A 23,959-nucleotide genomic window follows, 5' to 3' on the forward strand; every position below is an offset into this window, starting at 1 on the left:
GTGTTGATCCTGTGGAGTCAGTGTGCCTGGCAGGTCTATTGTCCCGTGAGCCATACTACCCAGCTTGCTCTGCAAAAGCCAGCAGCAGCTTTTAGGCGTCGGGTAATTCGGGACTGGGCGGAGTCCTCCTCTGAACACCACCACTTTTTGGCCAGGCAGCAAGCTATTGCAGGCCTCTGTCTAGAGGCGCTCATGTGAATGATATGTATAAAAGGAAGGAAAAACACAGTGTAATTAGTCCACATCACACACAGGCACACACAAACACACATTTTATCACCCATGGTGCTCTGTCCCCATGCATGTTAGCAGTAATTGGCTCAGTTACATTTCAAGGCATGCACACACACACACATACACATACACACACACACACACACACACACACACACACACACAAAGAAATCATTTTAACATACATGGAGGAATAAGCACAGGCACAGTGAACCAAAAATAAATGTTAAGAATCATGCTTTTGTGCGAGTAGTACAGTTGACAGCACTGGTATCTTGGGGGCAGCTAAGGACATGGGTGGTTTTACACACAGTGGAAAATGTGGGAATAATATACATAACATACACTTGACAGTCTGAGCTCCCAAATATAAAAATAGTTTTGCAGTAATTTGCAGAGTGACATCACCTATGATAAAAGTTTAGCATGTTTCTGTATAATCTGACAATGAATCTCTTTTGATAAAGACATTCCGGTGTCATGGGTTCGTATCTAGTCAGTACATCGTGACTAGGTGAAATGAAATTCATTGATATACTTGGGCTTCGTGGTTCTCTGTAATCTAATCCAATTAAACTTCTATCGATAAAAATGACCGGCAATTATGTTATTTTACAGGTCACGCTAAACACAGTTTGAAGTTTAGTGTTTGTATAGCGTTTGAAGTTTAGTGTTTGTATACAACCACATGCCACTAGTGTGGGATCTATGCCAAGACCACTCCCTCTGCATCCGTTCAAGCTGATGCAATTCCCTGAGCAAATATAAAGACAGACGACCGGCCGGCCGGTGTTACAACGTTTCCTGTTCTAGAGCGCATCGTTAAGAATAGGGGGGAATTATTATATTGCTATAAAAATCTAAATTGTAATATTGATCATTTTCTTTATTATATTAATTACAGTTCTTTGGTCGTATTTAAATGGTATATTAGCCTGTTTGTGAAGGACAGGACAAATTATCACTGATCACTGGAACATTACCTTGTAAGTAAGGAAGAATCGTTTAATATTTCACCCACGCAACGGGCACCAAAGAAAAAGGATTTTTGTGAACCTATTATAAAAGGTAAGATTTATTCCTGCGTTTCTTGAAATTATTCCGGATGTAAGAAAAATCCTATCAACGTCGACCTCCATATTACACGTTAAAAAGAATATAATAAATACCGAGAAGGTCAATTTGTCTTTTTTGTAAATATTGTAAAGTACTGTATTGGTATATACCTGGTGTCCTTCAAATCCAACCAAATGATCCGCAGTTTGGGTCAGGCTGAAATATAAATAAATAATTTGAATGGGTGTTTGATGCGACCGCAGTCTCCTGATTTAATGATTTTAGGATAAAATATCATCATGACAGAAATCTAATATAGTTGGCTTTTTAACTGGTTTGATTTCGGATGTAATCATTTGGTAGGCATTTTCTTATGCTCTTGGGCGGGGAACATTCTGTGATTAGGCTTGAGTCTAGCGCGGGGGCGAGCTGGCCAGACTTCTGAGAGTGCTGCGCAAACGGTGCCTAGCGCACGTGCCATTGTTTCCTATAAGCGTTACGTATTTCGTGTAATATCTTGATTTGTTACTATTTACGTGGTTATTTTACTTATCCCTCACATATATTGTTTAATTATCATCCTTGATTTCTTAACCCATGCTGATTTGTGAGCAAAATTCGAAACGAAAAGATAGGGTAAATTAGGTTTTGGGTTGTTGTTGTTGTTGTTGTTGTTTTTTTACTACATACAGCAGTTGATTGATAACAAATATCTGCGACAGAGCATATGCACACAATTACGGGGTGCTGAAGAATGGGCGAGGTTGTCAGACACTGTTGTATTCAGTCAAACTGATGCCGGCTTGGAATTTTCCACTCCTCGCACGGCTCTCTGTATCAAGTCCCCGCCTCCATGGCAGATGCGCTCTGGTCACATGACTTGGCATTGACGTTTTTGTGTATAGATTATTCTTTTGCCTGGAGACGCGTGTAGGCTTAATGAAAGATGAGAAATGAGCGCTTGTTCCGTTTTGATTTTGTAGAATGAACAAAACACCTGGCAAAGCAGCGATGAGTCGTTTCAACATTTCACCAGACGAAGATAGCTGCAGTTCTAACAGCAATGAATACGCTAGCGTTAATCATCAGGACTGCGCCGGCAAAAAAATCCCGATTAGCAGGTAAATATCTCGACTGTACGCAATCGTGTGTGTGTGTGTGTGAGAGATATATATATATATATATATATATATATATATATATATATATATATATATATATATATATATATATATATATATATATATATATATATATAATCTCACACACACACACACACATATATATATATATATATATATATAAAACATACGTATTATTGTATTTAGTGTACTATGAAGTGAGATTTCGTTTTTCTGATTGCAGTCAGTATCCAGATATGGATCCTGAGAGTCAGAATTTTCTCCATATTTATGGAAAAAAGAAATATGAAGTTGAATATGTAAGTATTTTAAATCATATATCAGATATGCCAAGCAGCATTTCTGCAGCATCAGAACCCAGACACTTACAACTCAGTTTTGTTTGTTTGTTTTGATTGTTTGTTTTTATCTTTCTTTTATCAGCACCCTGGCACAGCCTCGTTTGGAATGTCAGTCTTTAATCTGGGAAATGCCATCATGGGCAGTGGGATCCTGGGCCTGTCATATGCCATGGCCAACACAGGCATCGTCCTGTTTGTGTGAGTACCCTCTGATTGATTGAGACGTCTGCACTGTCTGTTGATAGGGTGGTTTCTTTTAGAGTAGTCTGATGCAGAGATATAAAGGCCTTAAAGCTTTACTGGTCAGATCAGACTCAATGGTGCCATGTTTAAAGAGTTGATATTTATGTATTTCCTTTTCTATGTGGATTGTGATGCCAAATGTAGAGAATTATTGTCTTCCTACACTTTTTACCTGTCATGTTAATTCGGGTTGTTTAATAATGGAAGTTTGCCCCAGTTTCAGAGCTGGCTTGTGAGTAGCTTATATGCATCAGTTCATTTAACACTAGGGAAGGGAAAGAGTGTGTTTGCAAACATTTGGGGTGTTTGTGTGTGTGTGTGTGCACATGCGTGTGCATGTGGGCATATGCACGCATGTGTGGATGTGAATGTGTGTGAGTGAGTGTGATTGAGTATGTATTTGCCTGTGTGAGTGTTTGAATGTATGTGTGTGACAGAGACAGTGAGTGTATGTGTGTGTGTGTGTTTGTGCATGCAGGTACAAACTCGCAGCAAGTGTCGCATAACCACACTGCATTACACACACACACACACACACACACACACCATGAAGCAGCATGTGCCTACTCATCAAACTTCTCACAAAGTGTTGAACAGTCCGTTTTTTAGACTTTCAGGGAACTCTTCTGTTCCTCCTTGCAGTAGAGAAAGGCTCTGCCCTTGGCGGTGAACAGCACGAGTAATATGCATGATATGGCAGAGTGGGCTTAATAATTCATACTGTGCTCCTGTGCTCTGTCTCCGGTAGCATTCTGCTTGTAGCTGTGTCCATATTCTCCCTCTACTCTGTGCATCTTCTGCTCAAGACTGCCAACGAAGGAGGTTAGCAACAGCTACTCTAACATTTTTTTGTTTTCCTGTGTTATAACCCACATAGAAATCGTAGGTTTGAATGGTGCACATCCTCCCTGTTTCAGGTTCTTTAGTCTATGAGCAGCTGGGTTACAAGGCTTTCGGTATGCCAGGCAAGCTGGCAGCATCCTGTTCCATTACCATGCAGAACATTGGAGGTAAGAAAACACTGCATACCCACTGTACCGTCTATAAGATATGTATGAACTGCCTCAAATGGCTTTTGTCAAACAGCATACACTTAATGAGCCTTATTAAGTGAATTATACTTTAATTTTCCATGAAATATCATACACATACATGTACATCTACTCATTTTTAGAAACATTTATAGAAATATTGTGGATTCTAGGCCATTTTTGTTAGAAATTTAGGATCAGTGTTCTAAATAAAATATCTTCTGATCTCCCTGGTTAAACTCCAGCCATGTCCAGCTACCTCTACATTGTGAAGTACGAGTTACCAATTGTCATCCAAGCATTCCTAGGAAAAAGTGATGGGTAAGTGTCACTAGAGTCATATTCATTCAATTCTATATATGGGAGGAGGTCTACTTAGTGGTGGCTTGTCCACAAGTCTGCTTCATAGTGCTTGGCTTTCATGCATTTGTTTCAGTACTGTGTGAATTTTAACAGGCAGTGGCTGTTAAAGAGTGCTTTTCAAAGGTGAAGTGTTCCATTGTACTGCAGGCAGGCTGGGACATATTTCAAGTGCCCAATCAAAGAAGTCTTTTTAGAAAGCCATGCGCTGAAGAGAGCTGTTAATTGTGATGACCTAATGCATGGGCACTATCCAGTGAAACTCTGTGTTCCCAGTTAGGAAAGTCTGCCTGCCTCCCCTGAATGCGCTGTCCTATTAATATACACAGATTCAGCTCAAGGGTTAGAGTTCCGGGTTGATGAGAGCTTGTATTAAAGAATCCCCAGTCAGACAATGTTCCCTAGTTTTATATATCAGTATCACACTTGTTCAGATGATTGATGGTAAATTCAATGTTTTCTTTCAGTGAATGGTACACTAATGGAGACTACCTAGTACTTATTGTATCTGTCATCATCATTTTGCCGCTTTCACTACTAAAAAATCTAGGTGAGTGTCTTTCTAACCAAATACAGGTTTTCAAGGGAGATATTGCCCTGGTTTTAGCTTGTCATTAATATTGTCCTCCAACTTTATCACAGGTTATCTCGGCTACACAAGTGGCTTCTCATTGTTGTGCATGGTGTTCTTCCTAATTGTGGTAAGTTAATGAATGTTTGTCCTTAAAACATCTACTTTTGCATCATGATGGTTAAACCCTTGAATTGCTTTAAATAAAGACACAAAAGAAAACAGAGATCTTACTGAATCCTACTGGGTGATGCTTTGAATATTAGCACAGAAGAGGCAGACAGCTCATTTATGTGTGTTTAGACTGGGGCCAAGAAAGGCAGAAAATGGATAACCATAGTCATAGTTACCCCCCCCCCCCACTATTGATGTTTTAGAGAAGCACCTTTAAGCATTTTCACTGGCCTGCTTGTTACTCTTCAGGTGATCTACAAGAAGTTTCACATCCCTTGCCCACTGCCTGACGACTTCATCAACGTAACGGTGAATGGTGTGCTGGTACACCTAAACACTACAGACAGGGAGGGTACCTGCACGCCCAAGTACTTTGTCTTCAACTCACAGGTAGAGCTTCAGAGATAAAGTCTGCTTCCTTTAACCATTTGTAACTTTATACTCGATGTGTGAAGATTTGTTGTTTTTGGCCACTCTCTGCACAGACTGTGTATGCTGTTCCCATTCTCACCTTTGCCTTCGTGTGCCATCCAGCTATTTTGCCTATGTACGAGGAGCTCAAAGAGTAAGTCCAGTCAGACTTCTGTTTGCCAGAAGACGACCTTTTAATGGCTGAAGCTTTAGCATTTCTAAGTATCTTTCTCACTCCACAGTCGTTCTCGGAAGAAGATGCAGGGTGTGGCCAACGTGTCATTCCTGGCCATGTTTGTCATGTACTTGCTGGCTGCTCTCTTTGGCTATCTGACCTTCAGTGGTAAGCGAACAAACCCTCACTTCATAGCACCTTCTCTCACCTGAGACTTAAAACCTCATTCACAAACACCCCACAGCTGCTACAAAATACTGATCATTACCATTTCATCCAATTCTATTAAAAAGTGTATTTGGACATAATACCAAATAAAAGAATGGTGTAGTGACAGGGGCCTTGGTGTCAGCTCCAGAACATCTTATGTAAGGTCTGAGAAAGTAAGAGGGACTCACAGCCGTCCACTGCACTGTTTGTTATGGCAGGAATACAACACCGTGTGTTTGCAGGTGCTGAAAGACTGGAAATATTATGCAATCAGGACATTTATTTTTCTCCCCTGTGTAGTAAAGCTTATGTGAGACTCAGAACAGAAAAATGCTCAATGTCTCAATATGTGCAGATCAGACCTGGTTACCCAGTGGTAAAATGTGTTTGTACTTTCTAGATGCCGTTGAGCCTGAACTTCTACACACGTATTCGAAGGTGTATAAATTTGACGTGGTGTTGCTGATCGTACGCCTGGCAGTGCTGACAGCTGTCACTCTTACTGTCCCTGTCGTGCTCTTCCCTGTGAGTATAGCAGCTCTGTAATTACTTACTATACGAATAATATTTAGCCACTTAGACCTAACAATATGTCTTATATTCACAGCTGTATCTTGCCAACTAAGTAGTAAAACCTCTGGCACAAGAGAGCACGTAATACCTCATAACAGTGAACGTAATACCTCGTAACAATGAAAGTTCAAAATGGATTCGAGAACTGAGGGCGATGCAAATGTCCCAGAGGGGCTAGCATGACTCATAGAAATGTGAAACTGAAATGTAATTTCTCTGCCATTTCAGATCCGAACCTCAGTGAACCACTTGCTAGGCGCCTCTAAAGAGTTCAGCTGGATTCGCCACGTCATCATCACGTTCACCCTGCTGGCTGGAGTCAACCTGCTCGTCATCTTTGTCCCTACCATCAGGGATATTTTTGGATTCATTGGTAGGCGTATGTCCACAACACAGTCGGCACGACCGAATGGCTGGTTTCGTTATGGAATAAATAGAATCTGGTCAAGCATCTGTTGAACCTAATGTAGTGGTCAGTAGTAACACGCATTTGTTCCCTTTCAAGGTGCTTCGGCTGCTGCTATGTTGATTTTCATCCTGCCCTCTGCTTTCTACATCAAACTTGTGCAGAAGGAGCCCTTGAGGTCTTTCCAGAAGATAGGGGTAAGAAGAATCTGATGCTTCATTCTTAAAAATATTTATGTTATACGTACTCGCTATCTCTTATTAACAGTTGATTAACAATTATACATAAGTTCTATGGTTTTCATGCTAAATTCATAACAATTCACTTTGGGGGCCAAAAGGCCACAAATCAAGCATAGAAGTTGGAGCAAGCTGGTTCAAAGTTTGGCTTAAAAATATGTAGCCACTGCTAAACATCTTTAAGCCAGCATACCAGCAGACCTGGGTGCCAAAATTACTTCTTAGTCTTTAAGCTCCTTTACAAAAGTGTGTTAAAGTCCATATTATTAACTAGGATGTTTACTTAATGCAGCTTCTTTGTTTTTGCTGCAGGCCTGCTTGTTCCTCGCCAGTGGCTTCCTAGTCATGTTTGGTTGCATGTCTCTGATCATCATGGACTGGATTCACAATGCTGTTGGTTCAGAGGCTCATGGTGATGGTCACTAAGGGGCGTGGGCTCATCATGAGTGACACGCAGGCTGGACAAGTCTCCAGTGGTGCTAAGCCACTGTATGGTCCATCACTGTTCTTATTGCTAAAACTGCGCAAACGAAAAAAAAAAACCAAACTGCTCTTCTTTCAGCTCAGAGCAAAGACTTATGTACCATTCTGAGAGAATGTGCTGAACTTTGTACAGTATGCCGTTAGGCCACAAAGATGGTCATTCTTATATATCTTGCTATGATCAATTTTTCAGTGGGCTTCTGCTCCTCTGCTCTTGTATTTTGTAGTGGTACAGTTCACACATATAGCTATGCCTCACTTAGGAAGTGCAGATGTCTTGAAGTTGAGAGATTGAACTTGATTACTTCATTCAGGTTTAGCTACTCTGACTAGCAACCAGAGCATGACCAGCTATGAACTCACAAAGCAGAGGCAATGAGATCTTACTCAGCTAGAGGCTAACAGCTTGGCATCTGACTTGTCTTTTTACCTTTGCCAAAACATTTACAACGGTTTCCATGTTGAAAAGCACTTAATATTCAGCACATGTGAATGTTGTCGGTTCAACCATTGTTACATTGCTTTGAAAGTATTTGTTTCAATGCCATTTTGACTGTGCTATACTAGTTGACATACTTGTAAAATCTTGCTTAGATATACTAATGAAAGAAATGTGCTTATTCATAGTTGTTCACTTGAGGTAATGGTTAGTCGAACAGCAGTATTCATTTACTGTAACACTCACCATAATCCTATTTTAGAAATAACATGTTTTACAGCAATAACCTCTTGGCTCAGAAGGCAAGACTGAAAGATTGATCGCAGTCCTTCTATCAGTAAGAAGGCAGTAAAGTTTTTCTTTAGGAAAGAATGCAATTTTTTAACCACACAAAGTGGTTTTAAAGTATTAGCGAAACATTCAAAATCTGTGATGCTTTTTGATGGCAGAGACTTATGTTGCTAACCTGATGGTACCATGTCCTAAAAGGAGCAGGCAAAAAGAGCCTTTTACAATGTTTGTACAACTTTATTTGCCATCTCAGTGTTAGCCATTGGCAGCTTTGTGTATTTCATTCATTCACTGGGAAGATGACAGAATGTTATGAGGACTAGGATGACAGTTGCTTTGTCTACTGGATGGTCTGTTACAGGGCACTGAAAGACATGGGCCCCTTCATGCAGATTTCACGTACACTTGAGCAAAACATCACTATGCTTCCAATCACTAACCTCATATGTCATCAAAGAAGTTATGGTCCAACACTTATTTATGGAAGATCATCAGTGTAATTTAATCTATTTTACTATATTTATATATTATTGTAAATATGTGTATATAAAAACCTGATGAAGTGTGTGTGATTGAAATGTGTATGTATGTGTGTGTGTGCGCACGCATATATATATATATATGTATATGCATTTGTTTTTGTTTTATTTAGTTTTTTTGTCTCTTCTTTGCTAGTTTTGCTCAGATTGTTTCCACTATGAGCTTGGCTGTTGAACTGATTGGTCCTAAATATGTACTGCACACTGGATTTGCGGTATAGACTGTCTGTTGTTAGATCAGTGCTACTCTCCCCTCCACCACTGGCTGGAAATACGAGACTGCATTTGGAGTAGTTCCTTAAGAGAGCACAAGACGCCCCCGACTCCTATCAATTCGTGGGTTGGCCCTGGGACACACTTCTTTTACACTACTACTAGAATGCTGTGGTTGAACAAGAGGGAGCTAGCGAAGCAACCCTTGAATATTAGAGGCCGGTCTTACAAGTGCTACATACTTGTTTCAGTGAAACACTGTGTATATCCTGTAATTAATGTTCAATAAACTATAAAGTAACCCAACTATTGTAATGCTCCAATCAGTCATTTTCAGAGAGAAGATTCTGCAGACCCCTCAGTATGAAGTCCAATTATGTTACATAATAGTACATACTGAGACTTTATTCTTATTCTTTATTCTTATCTTAATATTACAATTGACATCAATTTAAATAATACAATATAGTCTAGGAAGCAAACAATTATTCATTACACTTCATATTATAAATTAAAATAGAACAAACAGTGCTCCCAAGCTTTCCAAAGAAATTGCATCTTCGGTTAATTTACATTTGGCTGCTTTTGCCTTCCCTGCCTACACACTTATTGTTAATGATGTTGAGACTGATTCAGTTCTGCTCATTCAGTAATTGGACTAATTTTGGTCTTAATTGTGTTTTAATGTGCATGACGTGGATATCATTATAGTCTGAATTTGTTTTGTTTTGTTTTTTTGTTGTTGTTGTTTTGTTTTTGGCAAACCAAAAGGGAATTAGGCATTAAAACACACACAAACGATAAAGAGCCTTTTCTTCATTAGGCTTCCATACTTGAATTTGAGGGGGGAAATGTGCTTGACACAGTCAGGGCAGATAAGACATTAAACAGCATGTTCTGTAAAATATAAAGCAAGAGAAACATAAAGCTCTGTTAGCTAGCGACACAAACCTGTCTTTTTTTATTCTGTACAAAAGCGCCCCCTGCTGGTCTGTGGTATTTAACACTCCTGATAAGAACGTCACAGCTAATATAACAAGCATGATTTTTGTTATTTAAATGTTTACTTTTGTTTGAAAGTGTGATTTGCACATCTGAAAATCCTTGATAGATCATACAGCAGAAGATAATATGATTTTATAATAGTAATAATAATAATTTATGTTTAGAGAAATTTTGTAATAAGTGCTTAATAACAAATGTAAATATAACAGTAAAAGCAACACAAATAACATTGTAAATGAGTGGAAATAAAACAGTATAGGGCCATAAAATATACAAACATAAATAAATCGATAGTTGCACTTAAATTAACAATAAATGAACTGAATGAATAATAATAAAATTTAAAATGAAAGCTCGGGAGAAGTAAACCAGTAAAACATGAGTGGGAGTAAAAGTTACACAATTAACTAAATTAATTATTTTATATTATTATTATTATTATTGTGCATAAGATATATATATATATATATATATATATATATATATATATATATATATATATATATATATATATATATATATATATATATATATATATATATATAAACATTATACACAGGTTAAATACTCAAACACACATAACCCCAAAGACATTCAATAATTACTAGTTCAATGCATTGCAAGTTGAAATACAATACACATAGGCCTACACATTTTATTCTTGCACACACTTCAATGCCGCTTCTACCACGGACGTTCAGTGTGGGCTTACCCGAGCGTTCTCCTCGTCTACAACAGATCCGTTAAACGTTACGACAAACATTCGACGTGATGACGCAAGGTTTCTCCCAGCAACCACTGCTGTCTCAGGCAGCGCCACTATGCGGTCAAGAGTGAAAGTCCCAATCCCTGACCCACATGTGGCCGGGGTATTTTTAAATCCATAGATATTAATTGTACAGTTCTGTGCATTAAGGTGGATCTAGTTTCTGTATATGTTGTGGAGTAGATCGCTTGCTATTTTAACAATCAAGGGACACTGGTGTTAAAAAGGCTAGCTGCCTAGCTAGCCTTTCGGCTAAGGTAAGTAAATTTTGTTGACACTGATGTAGCCTGCTAACTTGCGCCTAGCTAGCAACAAGCGAACGTCAGTGATTGGACGGAAAAAGTCTTCGCTTAGCTAACTAGCTAGCCAACAACTTTTAAAAAGTTAGAGCACTTTAACTTAGGGTAACAGAGGCTCGCTTACAGTAGCATCTACGCGAGTCTTTCTCGATAGATATGCCGGGCATTATGATAAGCTAGCTAGCTGGGGTAGTTAGCTAGCAGTCGGACTCTCTATTACCGACAGAGCAAAACAAGTTTTCAGCCAAACTTGGCTAACGCTAGCTAGCTAACACTTGTCGCCAGCGAGATTCAGTTGCAGTTGAGCTAACCATAGTTACCAGCTAGCCATCTCTCTAAGTAATTTGGTGTTATTCTGGGACCTTTTGTAACGTTAAATTCCGACTAGAATATTGACCGAAACGTTAGCTAGCTAGTTTGTTGGTAGAGTAAGATGTAGCTGCCGTTTTCAATAATAACTAAGCTAGTTGGCCAATGCTCACGTAAGAAGCTGTCACAAGTGCCGAAGCTTTAGCTCGCTAATCCTCGCTAGCTAACCTAAAGAAGTGTAGAAGGTCCTGCTGGTTTTGGGCCTACTTCGGTAGGTGAAAGGTTATGGTGATGTGACAGTGTTATCCCAAGTTTAAACAGTTCTTCTAAAAAGTGAGTCACAGTTAAAGTAAAGCAACGGCAGTTGTCCTTTGATGTAGCTAATTATCTAGCTAGCTAGCTCAGTAACCCGACTGTCTAGTTAGTTACCACCTGGCAGGCAGATACGTATTAGCTAGTTAGCTTAAAAAAAAAGTTTATCGTGTCCCTCGAATTTGAGAACTTGCTTGCAGCTATTGTATTTACCCGAAAAAACCGTGACCTTGCAAGTTATTATTTAACTGAGCAGTGGAGTCTACGGCTTAGGTCCTTTTTATTTAGACTCGTTTTCCTCTTCCAAGAATGTTGCCAGGCTTTTGATATGTAGATAAAGATCTCAAAGAAATTGCCAGCATTGTATCGAGTGACAGAAATAAGTAAGAAATATTAGTCAAAGTTAATTTGTACGAAATTAAATAACTCGTTGAAAGCGTGCCAGAAATATCTATATTTTTTCCATGGTTTATTTATATTAGGTAGGATTGCATTAAAATGTACTAATGAACCCATACATTATATTGTTTAAATGCCAGCCCCCAACAGATCAGTAATTTGATATGTCTGAGATTAGTCAGTGGGCTCACAGCACAAAATGTTTAAAAATGAAATAAAATTTTCATTTACACATACGTGATCAAATCGTATTAGTCACGTGTCACTAACTTTAAGCATTGAACCTATTATAGTAGTCTGAGGTCGTTTCCAATGTTAAAGATCACATATAAGAACAGGATACAAGATTTTTGGAATCAATAAATGTAGCTGTGAAGCAAAAATGTGGCCAAGAGTACATTTAATGTTGCCTAAATACTCTATACTCTAAATAGTCAGATGTGGTTTTAGTGGTTTACTGTCATTTCAGAGCGAACTCAAACTGGAAGCAGCAGACACACTGAGCCAAAGATGCCCATAGGGCCTAGAAAGGGTAAGTGGACTGTTTTGTATGGAGGGGAATATTTATTGAATAGTCCTAAATTAATAGCAAACTATTGGTTGTCAATTTGTAGATTTGTGATCATGCTGAGGTGTTTTCTTTGATTCTATTTTGGGGAAAAAAAGACTTTCTCTTTGGGGGGAAGGGGCAGGGTATTTGTATTCTTATAAACCAAACCATTACTAAACTGCTTTCTCACAAGAGAGCTAGAGTACTTTGGGCATGAGTTCACCACCAGCACTAACTGTTTGTCCTGGAGGGTGAGAGAGAGGAAACCCTTTAAGCCTTCTGTGCTGTGTGCTGTTAGGTGTGCAGAGTGTAGAGGATGGGTCAGAAGATGATGAAAGTCAGCGCTGCCCTATTTGCCTGAATGCTCCCAGGCTGGCGGAGCGCGCTGTCCCTGACAGCTGCGGCCACTCCTACTGCTTCAGTTGTATCCTGCGCTGGGCTCAGGTTTGCTCATCTCAGATAGACCCATGTATATATCCTGACTGAATACAACACACACATGTTGCCTCAGAATATATAAATCAACAGATAGATCAACGCTAAATATTTTGTTCCTGCTGTCCACAATTACATAAATACCAAACATACACTTGCAACACACCAGTATTGCAAAGTGACAAAGTGGCTTGTTAAATTGTAGAACAGCTACCAGTCAGATTTGGTGAGCTTCCTTATGTAGTATCAATGCACCTATACCATGTATGTATTGCAAGTGCACTTACATAATGTGCTTATAAATGTGTACTAAAAAGGTTTGCGCTAACATTATTTGATTATTCAAGCAAGGCGTTACAAGGCAATTGTTCTTTTTCATGGTGCACATCAAACCAAATTACTGAGATTACTTACTGCTCTTACTGCATGTTACGGTGAGCAGATGGCGCAGGTCTGCCCAGTGGACCGCAGGCCATTTAATGCGATCTGCAGACAGGACCCTTTACTGGGCTACATCAAGGTACTTGCAACACTTCTTTGCTTTTATCATTTTGATGGGGACATTTCTCACTTGTGGACCTAATGAACCTATGATGTACTTGCAGATTCCTGTAAAAACACCCAGTACATCAACCACAGATGTATGCAGCTATAAAGATGGTGAAACAGGGAAAGGTTTTTCACTGTACGTGGCGACTTTGGTTTGGTTTGCTGCACCCACCCTTACCTCTTTTATTATGGCTTTATTAAGTGGTAATATGTTTTTTTTTTCTTAACAGTGGTGTTGACTTCAGGGAGAGGAAAACAAAAATTGGAGGAAACAAAAAAAGGCTCATATGTCAAACATGTATGTATTTTAAACCATGTTTTTACATGAAAAGTTGCTAATTGAAGGAAGTTCTGTTAAATCTGCACTGTACCCGCTTGGCAGTGTTTAAACATGATTTAATACGCTGCTAATGTTTAATTGTCTTTAAATGTTATTTTTAAAATACTTTATGTGCAGCAAATGAATTATTGCCAGGCATTATTTTCTCCTGATATTGTATTATGTATGTATTGACTCCTAACAGGTGATGGAGACTCTTCAGTGCTGAAGAAGAAAAAGGTTTATTATGCTTTATATTGCATTTTTATGTCATATATTTGAATTGAACAGAATCAATTTCTGTGCTCTCTTTAAAGTTATTTCTATACAGAAATATATGAGGCAAGTGGGTTTAATTCTTTGTTCAGGTGAGAGAAGAAATGTGCCGCTCACAGCTGCTTACTCAGCACATTCAGCCTGGCCTGTCAGTCCAGCAGGGTCACACACTCAGCATGCTGACCCAGATTATGTAAGTAACCTACCATAGTTGGAACAAAATGACAAAGACCCCATGAAAGGGGTGGACCAAATACTGCAAACACCCCATGAAAGGGGCAGACCAAATACTGCAAGCACCTCATCCTTTAAAAAATGAAAAGGCGCACTTTTTCAAATGTATCAAACCAAATTGTGTTCCATCTTGCAAGCATTTGTAAAGAGCAACAGCGTTTGTATTTGGAAGTTCAAGAATGGATGTATTGGCAAGACTGCCAAAAATGCTCCCTCAGAAATCACCACAGAATAGAAATAACATCTCTGTGACCTATCAATTCCAAGTCTAATCAAAACCTTAATTTTAGAAACTGCTTGTATCCAGGGCAAGATGCAAAACCCAGTGCACCAAAGCCACATATCATCTTTCCTTTCATTTCCTCCATCCGAGTGTGTTTACATTTAAAAGAAGCTAAGGTTTTGTGTTGCTCACTGTTAATGAAGGTGGTAGTTCCATAATTGTAATGGCCATCATCTCATAGGAGTTATTAGGTCTGATATTATATGATCATACAGTGCTAATGTCTGAGGTATGCAACCATTTTACAAGTGCATATGCACCGTTTCCTTAAAAACACTGATAATTCCAAGGAGGTGATGTCCCCATGCATATCACTGTGGTTTGATGCACATCAGAATGAAAAGAAATGGCTTACATAGCCATCCAATCACCAGATGTAAACATCATTGTGCTTTATGGAAAGTTCTGATCTCTAAAAGAACTGCAGAATTTTATTCTTGAGGAATGGTCAATTACCGACAATTCATGACGTATATGATGGCATTTCATGAAGGACTGAACATGTTCTGAAGGCAAATGGTGATCTTGTTCATTATTAGGTGCTTGATGTTAATATATTGTTAAGCATTTCAGTTATTTTCTCCAGTCATGATATTTAGAATATAGTTACATCACTTCAGTAGTTTGTTGTTACATCATTTAGAAATAATTCTAAACATTCTAAATGATGTAACTATAACTATTCTAAATGATATTTAGTTATGGTTAAGGCATTTCACATGATGTCCTTATTTATTCAAAGCCTCACAAGGGAATCTTTAATTATTTATGGAACCCATGTCCCTTTTGTTTACAGATTGTCTATAAACATGTAAGATCTGTGGTCTAACCATTAGTGGTATTGATGTTTAGTGTACGGTCTGTGCCTGAGGAAGAATCAGTGGAGGATGAATGGAGATATTGTCGAAGGAAAATGACCGAGCACGATTCACTGCCTGTTTCCATACCAGCTTCTCCTACCCACCTGGCAAGGTGAGATCCCACTCACAGCGCCTTAATATTTGGTGGTTATGTCTGACATTGTTCAGTGAGAGCCAACTGGCTGGTGTAGTAATGACCTTTTGTTTTAAAGTAACTGTACAGTTAATTGTGGCCGTGTTACTTTTGGGGATTAGTGTTCTCTCTAGGCAGTGTCCCCATGCCCATGGACTTCCCCAGCAACCCTACTTCATGTCTACCTCTCCATGTCCGCTGGGTTCTGGATTCTCTGGTAAGTACCATGAATCCTGGCCTAATGTAAACATTATTCCGTGTATTGGTTTGGTTGATAACATTCAGGGTATCTATCCATTCTTTATTTCTCAGCTCTTTATGGAAAGGTTTGTGCAGTAACATGTCCCAAAGGCGAGGAGAGAAAAGGTATGAGAGAGTCTGGATCTAAAGGTGCCGCCAAACAAGCAGAGAATCACACAGCTCAGCCTTCATCCCGGCAAAGTTTTAGTGGGAGTGAGGAGCCTTTATCCGTTCAGAATCAGCTGTCTGACACGGGCTCCTCTTCCCCTGCTGGCAGCTCTTCAAATGACACACATGCTTCCACAAGCAAAGAAAGGCTGACTGGCAAACAGCAGAAGCCGGGGACCAAGAGGAAAGGACGCACAAAGAAGAAGGCTACCCGACGGGCAGTGCTTGAAAGCGAGGAGGATGAGGAAGGAGAGGAGGAAGAACAGGAGAGTCAGGAAGAAGTGTCACAGGAGTTGTGGACAGACGAGGAGACCAAAGCAGATCACAGGCCCAATGAAGAAGACACAGGCATAAGTGTAGATGTAGACTCAGGTTGTGAAGGTGGTGACGGAGGTGAGCAGGAAATGGACACTGAAGATCTGCAGAATGCAGCAGAAAGTGGACGTGTTTCGCCTTTGGCCAAACAAAAATCGACAAAGAGAGAGAATGTGGTCAAGCCAAAGGACAATCAGATATCATCTGAAGAGGAGCTAAATACCTCTAGAGAGGGGGCACCCAGAGGAGAACCAACAGCATCTTCTGAAATGGAACACCAGTCCTCTCCTCTCTCTGATGAGCACATACAGGTACAGGAATCTAGTGACTCCTCTGGCTCCTTAACTTTACATCCTCAGGCCGATTTGACTACTTCGCTGAACTTTTCAGACAGCAGTCTAAAACCACAGCCTGAAACTGTAGAGACAGGTGAGCATGCAAATGTAACAAATGACCTCTCCAGATCTCCCACGTCTAGAAGCATCTCATCTTATCCTGCTGAAGACTGGTTGCTAAAAGGTCTAGACCCATTAGGAGGCCCTGAGGCAGAGCAGAAGGACTCTCTGGACCCCAGTGACCATCAGGATAACACTGATTCCATCCCAATGGACTGTGACTCACCTGTCTCAGAGGCCACTTCCTATGCTGCTGAGATGCTGATGGAGAGTAATAATTATTCTCCTGCACCTCAGATCTCTTCTGCTTCCCAACTCCTCACCCAGGACAAAGAGCAGAAGGACCAAGCCCTAGAGCACAAGCTGGAGCCTCCAAAGGATCATAGCAGCTCAGACAGAAGAGACGGAAGGCAGCGCAAGTCTCGTTTCCACTCACCCACAACCACCTGGTCTCCTAAGAGAGAGTCCAGAGCGGAAGGGTCACGGAGGTCACGGTCCAGGGATCGAAGTCGCTGTGTGAGTTCACCACGCAAAAGTCGAGGGCACGAGCATGAAAGGGAACGTGTCAGCTCCCGGCGGAACCGCAGCCGAGAACGACGGAGCAGGAGGCGATCTCGAACTCGCTCCAGGTCCCGCTCCAGGTCCCGCTCCAGGTCCCGTTCCAGGTCCCGCTCCAGGTCTCGCAACAGGCCAAAAAGGAGAAGCTCATCTCCAGAACGTGACAATCAAGGTGCACAATCACCACGGAAAAGGGACTCTCGGGGACGAGAGGGCTGGCGAGGTGGGCATTCCTTCCACAAATCCAGCTGGAGGAACAATCCAGAGAGACAAAGTCAGTTTTCAGCAAGAGAGTCTCATTCTTCAGGTAACGGCAGCCTTCATGAGACTTCACCGGATGGAGGTCACTCTGAAAATCCACCCTGGGTAAAGGAAAGATCGTGGGGTAATGCCAACGGCAGAGAGAGAGAGCAGCGCTCGGAGGAGAGCTCCGCTGACGCTTCTGCAGACTCTTGGTCTCGGGGAGGTTGGACTTCTGAACAAGGGCGTGGTTCCGGACGTGGCCGGGCTGGTCAGTGGTCGTCCAGCCTGCAGGGGGAGTCGGCAGATAACTGGCGACAGCAGCGCAACTTTTTCTCAGGGACAGCAAACAATGCAGGGAGTGATTCTTACAGTCGCTTTAATGAGAACAGACCTGGAGGGAAAAGGAAAGAGACTGAGACCTTGGATACACCACTGGACCGGTCAGGATGGTCTCCTGCTTCCAGCTGGGCAGTGCGCCGGACTCTCCCTGCTGATGTTCAGAACTACTACTCCCGAAGAGAGCGAGGGCCTGGCACAGGCGGCAGCATCTGGAACAGACAGGAGGAGCAGCAGCCTGCAGCTGGTTTCTCCAAACCCACAGGTAACTGTTTTCACCATTATCTATTATAATCCTTGAATACATTACATAAATCAGAAGCCCTTGAGAGGTAGGACACATACTCAAATAAAAGTAAATAAATAAAGTGTGTGTGTGTGTGTGTGTGTGTGTGTGTGTGTGTGTGTGTGTGTGTGTGTGTGTGTGTGTATATATATATATATATTGTAAATTAGGAGCTCCACTAGATTTAGGTTCTTCTAATGTGGTTAGTATGATTATGCGTGGTTTGCTCTTCCAGTGGAATTTGCAGATCATTTGCAGAGTTTAAAGACTTAAACAGGATGGATTTTCACTAAAACTTTGGGACCATTTCTTTTCAGCAATATTTCCACGACGCCATTAGACATTGGGTGTAAAAAAGGCGTGCTAGTAATATGTAATAATTACAGATGTCTATGGAATACTGTGCTCCATAGAGACAGTCATGAAGATAAATTGATATGATTACTAAGTTTTATCAAATTGGTGTTCCTAAAAAACTGGCCTGTGTAATCCACTGCTTAGCTTCTGCACTTAATGCAGGTGGTTAAATGCTATGAAGCAAGGAATATGATTTAACTGGCTGACGGCACTAACTAATCATCACATCCTTCTCTATATATTCCACTTCAATTTCAGAATGCACCTGTTTCAAAATAAAAATGTTTGGACATGCCCTTATGACTTTATGATTATGTAGTAATAGTGCTTGACGTAGCTTCCCTTTGCCTTAGGTAATATGGTCTGGTGTTAGAAAATCCAGGAAGTGCTTAACATTTAAATAAGAAACATTTACATATTAAATATTTGCTGACTTAAGTAGTTGCATGTTACTTAACCTTTTGTCACCCATTCGTGTTATACGTTTGGAGTCCATGCTTAATTGCTAATGTAGAGAGCATACGCACCAGCTCCTCATTCTTGAATGTCATGTGCATCTGTTCCTGTGCACAACTGGCGTTCGGCTTCCTCTAATTCTTAAGTTGTGGGCAGTTTCTGACCACAAGGATGACTGCTGGCTGGCGGTTCTTGTGTGGCAGACCACTATCGGCCCAACAGTGTCGAAACGCTGCCGTGCTTGGTACTCTGCTACCAGGGCAAAAGGCAATGTTACTCTTGAGTTAACAATGGCACACCCCCAAACAACACCCTGTCAGCAGTCATCCTGTGGTCAGAAGCTGTCCAGGTTCGCTGTCTGGCGTCGACAAGGTAGTTTCACGCTTGACACATGCTAGGGTTGTTTTGAGTTTATCCTTGCTTCTCTACATTTCAATCCTATGGAATTTCTAAAATTAATCCAAACCTGGTCTAATAAGGACTTTTTTAAGGTAATTGACAACTGACATTCCAATCTAGAGACCATTCCTACTCCATGCCCTGGAAACCAGCTCTTGTAACTGTTAGTGTTTACAATTTAAATAGAATTAATTACATGTAATGTACTGCTGCTGGAAATGTCTTATAGTGATTATATTGCTACACAGTATTGGCAGTTTTGCTACAGATATGATTTGCAGTGAATGTGTTTTGTGAGGGGGGCCATTTGCATATTAAGGCCTTTTGTGGTTGTTTGTGCAGACAAACTAGTCTCTGTTAAAAACAAAACTTTAGTGTACTACCATAATTTGTGATAGTTAAAAATGAACAATTCAGGTGTTTGTCATCAAGATGCTTTAACATGGCCAGAAAGGTTCAGTCAGTGCTTCTAATTATCCAAAATGGAATACCACCTGTCAAGTTACGTTTTGTTGTATGTATTTGTGTATATTTTTTGCTTTTGTTTCAGATCTCCCGCAGAGTGAGCCGTGTACCCATCTACCTAATGAAGCAGTCCCAGCCCCACCCGCTGCTCTTCCCCACCCGCTCAGTGTGCTTGGGGTCCTGCGCTACCCACTGGGGCCTGTAGGTCCTCGGGCCCCAACTGTCGGCCTTCAGCCCGGCCAATTCGCCATGCCCCCTCAGATACCTCTGCACCTGCATCCGTCTGGGCCTCCTCTCCAGATGCCGTCGTTGACCGTGCAGGGTCTGCCCCCTCCCCCACCCCCTCCACCCCCCGTCCAGCAGGGTGGGCTCACCGTCCTGCCAGCAGACAGTGTCCCTCAGGTTGGTGGACAGAAGCCTTATTGTTTTTGTCTTTCAGAATAACGTTGAACGGGAATGAGCTGCAGGATTTGAGTGCATGCGTGTTTCCAAGCAGGTGATCACGAGTTTCCCCGCCCCAGGGAAAGGGCCACCGAAAGCAGCTTCAACCAAGGGAGCAGCAGGGCAGGCTCACCCCGGCAGCACACCCAGTGTGGCCCAGCCATCCTCCACCACCCAGCCTCCATCTCATAGCAAGGCCCATGCCGACAGCTCCAAGAAGGAGAAGGTAAGGGCTGGCTGCTTAAAGCAAGAACCTACTTCTGCTAGTTTAGCGGCGCGCTGCTAAACTAACGTTCACTTTCTACAGAAATTACAGATTCAGGAAAGGGCCGTCAGTGAGGTGAAAGCAGCCATTAAGCCATATTATCAGAAAAAGGACATCACCAAGGAGGAGTACAAGGAGATCGTACGCAAAGCTGTAGAAAAAGTAAGTATGTTGTCTGATATATAAATTATTTATTTATTTTTTGGTCGCAGTAACCAGTCATGACTAATTTCTCTCTTTCAAACTGGGACATTTAGTTGACACTAGAGGGCCTAGAGATTTTTTTTTCTGTCAGTTTGGGAGGGGGTGGAACAAACAAATCAACTCTACATCCATTTTACTTTTTTTGCGTCCTGCAGAACTGAGAAATGTTGCTGAAATGTTTACATTGGTGACATTACTTCAAATAGAGAAGTGCAGCACTGAGTATTTCTAAGTGGAAACGTATTCAGGAAACTGATGCCTGCCTATTTTGTCCATGGTTTAAAATGACTGTAATTCTTTATTTTTTCTGTCTTTTGCAGATCTGCCACAGCAAGAGCGGAGAGGTAAACGCTGATAAAGTGGCCAACCTTGTCAAAGCCTACGTTGACAAGTACAAGCACGTTCGCAAGAACAAATCGGACAAATCCTGAGGGGGTGGGGAGGGTTCTGCCGCTCACACAAGTGCAATTCCTCCAAAGTGGCCTGTGCCACACAGGCCAGAGTGACTGGAGCTTCTTTTCATATTTTCAGACAATAACAATTTTCTATAGATTGCATATTTTTGGTTAATTTGGATTTCAAATAGAGCAACTACCCTTTAATTGAATTTTGTTCTTGTTTCCCTTTTGAGGTGGGAAGGGACTACTGTAAACTTTAATAAGTGTATGTGCTGGGGGGTGGGCTCTGTACACTGTACTCTTGATCTCTCGCCGTGTTCGAGGGCGGTGCCGGCATTTTTCACTTTGTGCAGTAGCTGTAAGTGCTGTAAGAACTGACTGGTATTTCTGGTTGTTTTCTCTCTCTGGACATTAATGAAGTAACAGCATTCAAAATTAATCTTCGTTTTCCTTTTTAAGTACATAGTGATTCAAGTAAATGTGCGTCGGCTCCGTTATTCTGTTCAGCGTGGCGGGAGCTGGAGCTGGATGTGTGTGTGAATCAGAGACAGAGGACGCGGACAGCTTGTCAATATGAACTGCGCTGTTGGTGTAGACGCAGGTTAAATCCCTATACTGCTGTCTGTTCTGCACAACCAATGTATTTATTTACGTCCCACAGCAATGAAATAAACAAGCTGTCTGTTAATCTTCATGTTTTACTTTACTTTTTAGAATTGTGGGGGGGAAATAATTTTAAATATAAAACTGTTTAGAATTGAATTATGTGCAGGTAAACAAATGTTATCCCTCTTAATAAAGATGAACTTGAAATAATTGGAGATTAAATTCTTAAGCTTATGCACATCTACTATTGTCAGAAATGTATGACTGTATTTATAAATATGTTTACCCTGTATTATTGAGCAAGGAAGCATGGAGATTAACCTTTTTTTCCTTCAGAGAAGGAAATAAGTTCCAATTAAATATTTTGATCCTGGAGAGGTTCAGGACCTTTTAAGTGGCAAGAGCAGAAAAACACAGAAACCCTTCCCTGGCAGAAGTGGGCCTTCTCTTTCCATTTTAATGTGTAACTGCAACAACAGTGCTATTTCCACACTTGCTTTGCATGCGAACAGATTACAGAGCCTGGGTTTATAGTTTGATCTAACAGACTTTGAAACTGGTGTTCGAGGGTGCCAGGATGCTGGGCTTTTATAACACATTTGCTATGTAATGGGTGAACTTCAGGCAGCTCAAGCCATAATGATAAATGACCAGCCCTTAGTAAATGAGGTACCTTCAAAATGCAGCTGTGGAACACAACCAGTTTTGGCACACAAAGTGCCACACACTTGTGTATATTGATTATGACAACCACAACAGTGCTTCTGTCTATAGTAAACCAGTGAAGAATCCCAGTTCCAGCTTCATCACTATGATGGTGAGCTCAGGGGGTAGTGTAAACATGAGGTGATAGACCTATGGCTCCACAGGCCAGTGGGGGATCTATAGCATTCAGCTGGCACCCACTGGGTCCAAAAGTACCTGTAGATCAATATGTTGCCAGAGTATACCATATTATAGATCAGGTTAATCAATTCATGGCCATCATGTACTCTCAAGGTGCTGGTCAAAAAGTTTTTCATATTGCAAGAGTGGCCAAATAACATTTTCAGCCTAATGTTCCATGACCTTTAGCACACCCTTAGAGATTTCTCAGCTTTGCCAAAAACATAAACCTTCATCAAATACTGGTCCAATTCCAATCGAATCCTGATTTGCTGAAACTGTCCTACAATACCCTTGTGCTACCAACACTGTTGTACATACCTTTATACCTTTTGTAGTAGATAAATAAAAGTGTGTATATACCTGTCATCAACGTCTGAGAAGGTATCTACTGAAGTGAGAACTGAAGAGGTTAGCCTATGTCAGGCTCATCTCACATCTGTGTTTATTAGATTTCTCAACATGAACAGACCAAAAATAATTAGAAAAGAAAAAAAAATTACAAAAAAATGGTGAAGAATGACAGGGAAAGCACCTTTGACACGCAAACGCCAAACAAAAACATCACGAAAGAAACCCTCGTTTCAAACAATGGCAAAAATGTTCAGTCTTTTATTTAAAAACTATAAACAGTCACCCAAGTAAATTAAGCCAACCTAGAACAGACTGTTAGGTATATGTATATAATCGCACACCCTACTGACACTGCAGAAATGGTGAATGGGGACACCCCCGCTCGGATGCTAACACAACAGGCAGTTATAAATGTTACACAACACACTGTGAGGACAGCCCGGGAAGCAGGGAGCCGGAATGTGGCATGGGATTAAGAATGAAAAAATAGTACAATAAAATTCCACACTATATTAAGATAGAAAAAAGGTAGGGAGGAAAATATTATATGCACAGAAAGCAAATAACACAGGAGAAAACCTGTATAAAACTCCATGTATTTAAACCAATTTACAAATACAAAAAGAATTTGGTACGGGCGGATGGCTCGTACAGGGACGCTTACAGTGGATACATGTTGGGGGGTTGAGGGATACCTTCAATATTTGTGTTTTTTTGCTCTTCTACAA

At 40.9% G+C, this 23,959-nt stretch overlaps 2 protein-coding genes across 2 annotated transcripts; both read left to right on the plus strand.

Annotated features, from left to right (window-relative positions):
- The first annotated feature begins 1,026 nt into the window (after positions 1-1,026).
- slc38a2 (solute carrier family 38 member 2) lies at positions 1,027-7,708 on the plus strand. The gene is made up of 16 exons (XM_027033005.2): positions 1,027-1,302; positions 2,274-2,411; positions 2,656-2,731; positions 2,856-2,971; positions 3,765-3,838; positions 3,934-4,026; positions 4,293-4,368; positions 4,875-4,957; positions 5,050-5,108; positions 5,402-5,542; positions 5,638-5,717; positions 5,806-5,906; positions 6,349-6,473; positions 6,750-6,894; positions 7,027-7,124; positions 7,479-7,708. The coding sequence occupies exons 2-16, from the start codon at positions 2,275-2,277 to the stop codon at positions 7,590-7,592; spliced, it is 1,518 nt and encodes a 505-aa protein (XP_026888806.1). The 5' UTR covers positions 1,027-1,302; position 2,274; the 3' UTR covers positions 7,593-7,708.
- Positions 7,709-10,950: 3,242 nt separating this feature from the next.
- On the plus strand, positions 10,951-22,074 carry scaf11 (SR-related CTD-associated factor 11). Its single transcript, XM_035523580.1, has 15 exons — positions 10,951-11,159; positions 12,691-12,753; positions 13,070-13,215; positions 13,649-13,726; positions 13,812-13,891; positions 13,986-14,053; positions 14,280-14,314; positions 14,443-14,543; positions 15,720-15,839; positions 15,983-16,077; positions 16,173-18,380; positions 20,164-20,480; positions 20,575-20,745; positions 20,827-20,946; positions 21,309-22,074. The coding sequence occupies exons 2-15, from the start codon at positions 12,732-12,734 to the stop codon at positions 21,417-21,419; spliced, it is 3,672 nt and encodes a 1,223-aa protein (XP_035379473.1). The 5' UTR covers positions 10,951-11,159; positions 12,691-12,731; the 3' UTR covers positions 21,420-22,074.
- The last annotated feature ends 1,885 nt before the right edge of the window (positions 22,075-23,959 follow it).

Source organism: Electrophorus electricus, chromosome 2 (genome assembly GCF_013358815.1).
Source record: "Electrophorus electricus isolate fEleEle1 chromosome 2, fEleEle1.pri, whole genome shotgun sequence".
Taxonomy (NCBI): Eukaryota; Metazoa; Chordata; class Actinopteri; order Gymnotiformes; family Gymnotidae; genus Electrophorus; species Electrophorus electricus.

Excerpts from the sequence above, each read along its gene's own strand:
- slc38a2 (XM_027033005.2), top strand. The coding sequence starts at position 2,275 with ATGAACAAAACACCTGGCAAAGCAGCGATGAGTCGTTTCAACATTTCA. Across the intron at positions 2,412-2,655 it reads AAAAAAATCCCGATTAGCAG|TCAGTATCCAGATATGGATC; the intron begins GTAAATATCTCG and ends TTCTGATTGCAG. Across the intron at positions 5,907-6,348 it reads TGGCTATCTGACCTTCAGTG|ATGCCGTTGAGCCTGAACTT; the intron begins GTAAGCGAACAA and ends TGTACTTTCTAG.
- scaf11 (XM_035523580.1), top strand. The coding sequence starts at position 12,732 with ATGCCCATAGGGCCTAGAAAGG. Across the intron at positions 13,727-13,811 it reads CTTTACTGGGCTACATCAAG|ATTCCTGTAAAAACACCCAG; the intron begins GTACTTGCAACA and ends ATGTACTTGCAG. Across the intron at positions 14,054-14,279 it reads AAGGCTCATATGTCAAACAT|GTGATGGAGACTCTTCAGTG; the intron begins GTATGTATTTTA and ends GACTCCTAACAG.